At 44.5% G+C, this 5,360-nt stretch overlaps 1 protein-coding gene across 1 annotated transcript; it reads left to right on the forward strand.

Annotated features, from left to right (window-relative positions):
* Nucleotides 1-599: 599 nt before the first annotated feature.
* Nucleotides 600-1,908, forward strand: LOC103975069 (protein RGF1 INDUCIBLE TRANSCRIPTION FACTOR 1). The gene is made up of 4 exons (XM_009389980.3): nt 600-807; nt 897-1,097; nt 1,180-1,395; nt 1,481-1,908. Exons 1-4 carry the CDS (start codon nt 805-807, stop codon nt 1,703-1,705), a joined length of 645 nt encoding a protein of 214 aa, XP_009388255.2. The 5' UTR covers nt 600-804; the 3' UTR covers nt 1,706-1,908.
* Nucleotides 1,909-5,360: the final 3,452 nt, after the last annotated feature.

A 5,360-nucleotide genomic window follows, 5' to 3' on the forward strand; every position in this document is an offset into this window, starting at 1 on the left:
CAATAGCAGTCTTCCTTAAATTTTAGCTTGAATAATTATGTGCATCCCCTATTATGCCATCACCGAAAACACGAATTCGACTATCGAATAAAGATTCTTACAATTCACTAATATTATATATATATATATATATATATATATATATATGAAGATTTGGAAATTACCATAATCCAAAATGTCCAATCAAAGTTACGTCATCATCCCTATCCTATATGCTACTGGAGACCCCAAAATTCACATACATAAATCATATTATTCAGTAAATCTTAATATTCATTTCGAAGACATTTAATCATAATTAGGTGCATAAGTAAATATTTGTGGCTATACTAAGCTGACATAATTTCCCAAGATTCACATTGATATGCTCTTCCTTCCTTCCATTATGTCGCATTTATGACCTTCCTATTTCGCAGGATCATCTCGTAATACACCCCCAAAACAAATGTTCTCTCCTTCAAAAAAAAAAAAAAAAAAATTATTATCTCAATAGCCAAAAATGCTTTCTTTGTTTCCTGAGAAAAATATTTGTCGTTGGTTTGGGCAGACCGCCATATATAAACGCCTCCTCTCTGCCCTGCCCTCTGGAATTTCCCACCCTCTCCCCCTCCCTCCTCTTCTTCTCCTCCTCCGTCTTCCTTCTCTCATCTCGCCGGCGGCCGTGTGCATCGTTGGGTGGTCTCGAAGCTTCATTCCGCGGCCAAGGCGCCGTTTCGGAACTCCTCTGCTTCGCCTCCCGGCGGCGAGCTGGCTTTCGAGGATCACCGAAAGATCGGTGTTTTGCGGAGCAAACAGAAGAAAGTCATGGTAAAGGCGGCATCTTTACTGTGTTCTGATGCGGTCTTTCTCCTTCTTTTCCTTTCCTTTTTGCTGGATTCGGTGTTTTTGGTGTGCAGGTGAGCCCGATGTTTCAGCTGGGGAACGAGGACATGGGTCCGCCATGGCTGCGGCCGCTCTTGAAGGCGAGCTTCTTCCACTCCTGCGAGATCCATGGAGATTCCAGCAAGAGCGAGTGCAACCTGTACTGTTTGGACTGCATGGGCGACGCCCTCTGCTCTTATTGCCTCCCCGACCACAGCGATCACCACGTCGTTCAGGTCCGTCATCAGCTCTGCCCGCTCCTTTCTTTCTTTCTTTCCTCTGCAGCCAACGAATCAATTAGGAATTCTTGATTTGCAGATCCGGAGATCGTCGTACCACAATGTGATCAGGGTGTCGGAGGTGTCCAAGCTCATAGACATCTCCTGCATCCAGACGTACATCATCAACAGCGCCAAGATCGTCTTCCTCAACGAGAGGCCGCAGCCGCGACCCGGAAAGGGCGTCACCAACACCTGCGAGATCTGTTGCCGCACCCTCCTGGATTCCTTCCGCTTCTGTTCCATCGGCTGCAAGGTATTCCCTCGTTTCTCCACATCGTGCAGCATTCAGTATTGGATCATAAAGACGCCATCTTTATGCCGTGTTCTGCTCATCGCAGCTGAGGGGCCTGAGGACGGACCCGGAGCTCACCTTCAAGCTCCGCGCCAAGCCCAGCCGCGAGTTGGCGCATGGTTCCGACTCCGACGATGAGTTGCGGACCCCAAGGAAGGTGGCCAAGACCTCGAACGAAGGCAGCAGTAGCATTTCCTCGGGGACTCCTCCCACCATGAGCTACCGGACACACCCCCGGAAGGGTATACCACATCGATCTCCACTACAGTGACTCAGAAGAAAGGAGATGAAACGAAGGTGAAGCTTCCAATGTTTGTAGAAGAAAGAAGAGGAAAAAGTGTAGATAATAATGTGAATAAATGTGGGGAGATGCCCACCACATACTGCACAAAGAACAGATACATAGGAATATGAAAAGGAGAACAAAAGTTAATAGCTTCTCTTAGGGTATTTTAATTCATGGCGTACATAAGAGACGTGGGGGCGGGGGGGGGGGGGGGCGGTGGGTGTGTACTTAACAGTTGGAATCTTCCGACATTAAGCTAATCCTTTGGTGCTTGGTATGATGAGTTGCCACTCGCATTCATTTTGGTTCTCGTGCATGCATTTGTGCTTGTGGCCTTTCCTCTTTGTTTTTTGGTGCATCGCATCTGTGGCATTTTGTTGTCTGTGTAAAGGATTTCTGATTGAATTTTCTCTTCTCTCTTCTTCTTTTTTTGGGGGTGTAAGTGAGCTATAGATGAGCTGCCAATTTATGTACCGTTTCAGCCTCCGATATGTATTGTTGGGGATGTGTATATATGATGGCGAGGAAGCTTTGGGTGTGTGGTATTTGGATAAGCTGGCGCTTGAAAGAGATCATTTGCATACATGTTTGGATGCGAGAGGAAGTGCTGAGCTTTTCACGTATAGACACTCACATAGAGTAGCTGTTAATGTTAATAGTTTCACGTATTGAAGGTTGGTTTGGTTGTTGGGAATGCAAGTACTCGTAGGAACAATTATCGTTGCAAGTATATTTAGTTTGTATCAGCCGGTTATTCACTGTGTCCATTCTGCTATCTCGTGATATTATTACTACCTCGGCATCGGAATTTCTTCACAAAGAGAGTTGCAGTGATCACCCGGGAAGTTGTAAGATAATGTATGGGAGCAGTGCCTACACAGTGAAAGATCGAGGAAGATGATAAAATAATATTTTTTTAAGTCGATGACCTGATGATAAGGAAATTGATGATCGAAACATCGGTGAATAACGATCCTAAGTAGAACGATCTTAAGGTATACAATACAATAGAATAATATTGTCAAGTGAATGATTATTTACCAAAGCATATGTTTTCACCGAGTTGTAAGATAATGTACCGGGGGGGGTGGGGGGTGGGGGGGGGGGGGGGGGGGGGGGTGGGGTTTTCTGTGCTTACCAAGTGCTGAAAGATCGAGGAAGATGATAGAATAATATATTTTTTTAAGAAAAAAAGGAAGTTTGTGACCTGATGATGGTATAATGATCGTAAGGTTACAAAATTCTTTGTCATGTAAGTTTTAGGTTGGGATGTCATGACGCCATGGTAAGACATGTGGTTCTATCACCCAAAATAATGATAAGTGATAGAATATGAGATGTAATTATAAAGTATGTTTGAGATAGTGAACTTGATGGCTATTATACATATTAGCAGAAAGGATTTTTCTCAACTGCTCAGAGATTTCTTTATGTAATTGAGGAAATCTTATCTACTATCATGCCCCCATAAGATTGAGCTTCTATCAAGGATACTGATCTTGGACCGATATAGTGAAAATAGTTTGCGGACAAGAAGCTTTGTGAGTGAGTCTGCTAGTTGATCAACCGTATGTACGTGAGAAACATGAAGTTGATGTCTGACAACTTGATCTCGCACGAAGTGGAAGTCGTTGACAATGTGTTTCAAGCGGGAGTGGAACACTGGATTAACACATAAGTAGGTAGCTCCAACATTATCACAATATATTGTAGGAGTAACGGTGGAGTTGATATTGAGTTCAGGAGCGGTGGTGGTAATGACACAGTATTCAGCTTCATGGGATTAGAATACTTGCCTTTAAGAATTATGACCCCAAATGGAAAGATTTAAGCAAAGAAAACCCAAAAGCCCTAAATTTCTCTTCTTTTCCTTCCCCCCCTTTTTTTAGTGTAACATCCCTCATTTCTAAATTTTCGTATAAATTTCTAGTTGTAATGTAAGAATCTATTTTAAATTTGATAAAAGAGCCAAAGTATAAATCTAAGAACTTATTTATAAGATTTGAGGATCTGTTCAAAGAGAAAATAAAAAAGAAAATCTAAGGACCTATAAGTAAACCCTGAGGACCTAATCATAAATATAATAATACAAAGACTAAACTGTAAAATATATAAAATTACAAATCCCACCGCTTAAGCCTCTTTGCCTTCATTCTGAAGGAACCAGAGAAGGCAGCTGCATGGTGTTGAATCTCGGATTTTGATGATGAAGTCAATTGTCATTTGTTGTCTAATGTATGTGTTGAGATAAGTGTGCAGGATTAACTACGATGAAAGTAAGACATGCAGCAGGAGTTGCGCCGGAGTCATGACAATGATCACGTTGGGAGTTCGAGGGCTCGACGGAAGTTCGGACAGTCGTCGGAGGTTCTGCGGGAACAAATCCGAGAAGTCCAGAAGCTTGCCAAAGGAGCTCGTTGGAACTTGCCAAGTGGATCGTCGCAGTCCAGGAGTTTGCCGGAAGTCCGCAGGAGCATCACCGAGGGTTCATCGGATGATCGACGGAAGTTCGCCGGAAACTCGCCGGAAGAAGCGAGTGACGCATCGAAGCAAGCTGCAGAATATGTCTTAGGAAATAATCGTAGTTAGCACTTTGATTAAGTTAGAAATGGGAGGTGATCCCATTAGCTTAATCCTGGGGCAATTGGGCCCCTGAAGAACTCAAATTGGGTTGAATGGTTCAACCCATTCGGACCTAGGTTGTTGTGGGAGGTGCAACCGCCCAGGCAGGGAGGTAGCACCGCCCAGGCTATGTCTCCCAGCGGACTGGGCGGTGCAACTGCCCCAGCCAAGAGGTGCAACCGCCCAGGGCTCAGTCTCCGAGCGAGACTGGGCGGTGCAACCTCCTCTGTCAGGAGGTAGCACCGCTAGAGCTCAAGTTTCGAGCTCTGCCAGGCGGTGCAACATCTCTAGTCAGGCGGTGCAACCGCCTGAGCTCGGTCTTCGAGCTCTGGCAGAGAGGTGCAACCGCCCCTGACAGAGGTAGCACCGCCCAGAGGCTTAGTCTTCGAGCTCTGCCAGGCGGTGCAATCGCCCCAGTCAGGAGGTGCAACCGCCTGATCCTGGAATTTCGGGATTTGATCGTTTTGAGTTCCAAATTTGAACTGGGTTGGGGCCTATAAATACCCCACCCATTCAGCACTGAAAAGATACAGACCTACACCGAATTCTTGATCTTTTCTGTGATTCTAAGAGCTCAAAATTGTGTAAAGTCTAAAAGTTCTCCTCTTTTTGTTCTTCAAGTCTTGAGTTGTAAAGAGAGGAGAGAAAGGTTCTGTAAGGGTTGTCTCCTGAGCCCGTCAAAAGGAGTGAAACTGTAAAAGGGCAGTTGGCCTTCGCCTATTGAAGGAAGGCCTCTAGTTGACGTCGGTGACCTTGTCGGTGGAGGAAGCCAAAAGTGGAGTAGGTCAAGACTGACCGAACCACTCTAAATCTCTGGTTTGCTTTTATTTTGAGCACTTTATCATTACTGCAAACCTCCTACATAGCTACTGCTCTCTGCGCTTTTACGAACAAGTTTCTAAGTTCTGATCTTTCCGAATATACATTCAGACATAAATTGGTGTTTTCGTACGATCTTTATATTGTAGTTTACATTTACGTTTTGATTCTATTTATAACTGCAAACTGTCTTCTGCGC

This window comes from Musa acuminata, chromosome BXJ2-6 (genome assembly GCF_036884655.1).
Source record: "Musa acuminata AAA Group cultivar baxijiao chromosome BXJ2-6, Cavendish_Baxijiao_AAA, whole genome shotgun sequence".
NCBI classification, from domain to species: Eukaryota; Viridiplantae; Streptophyta; class Magnoliopsida; order Zingiberales; family Musaceae; genus Musa; species Musa acuminata.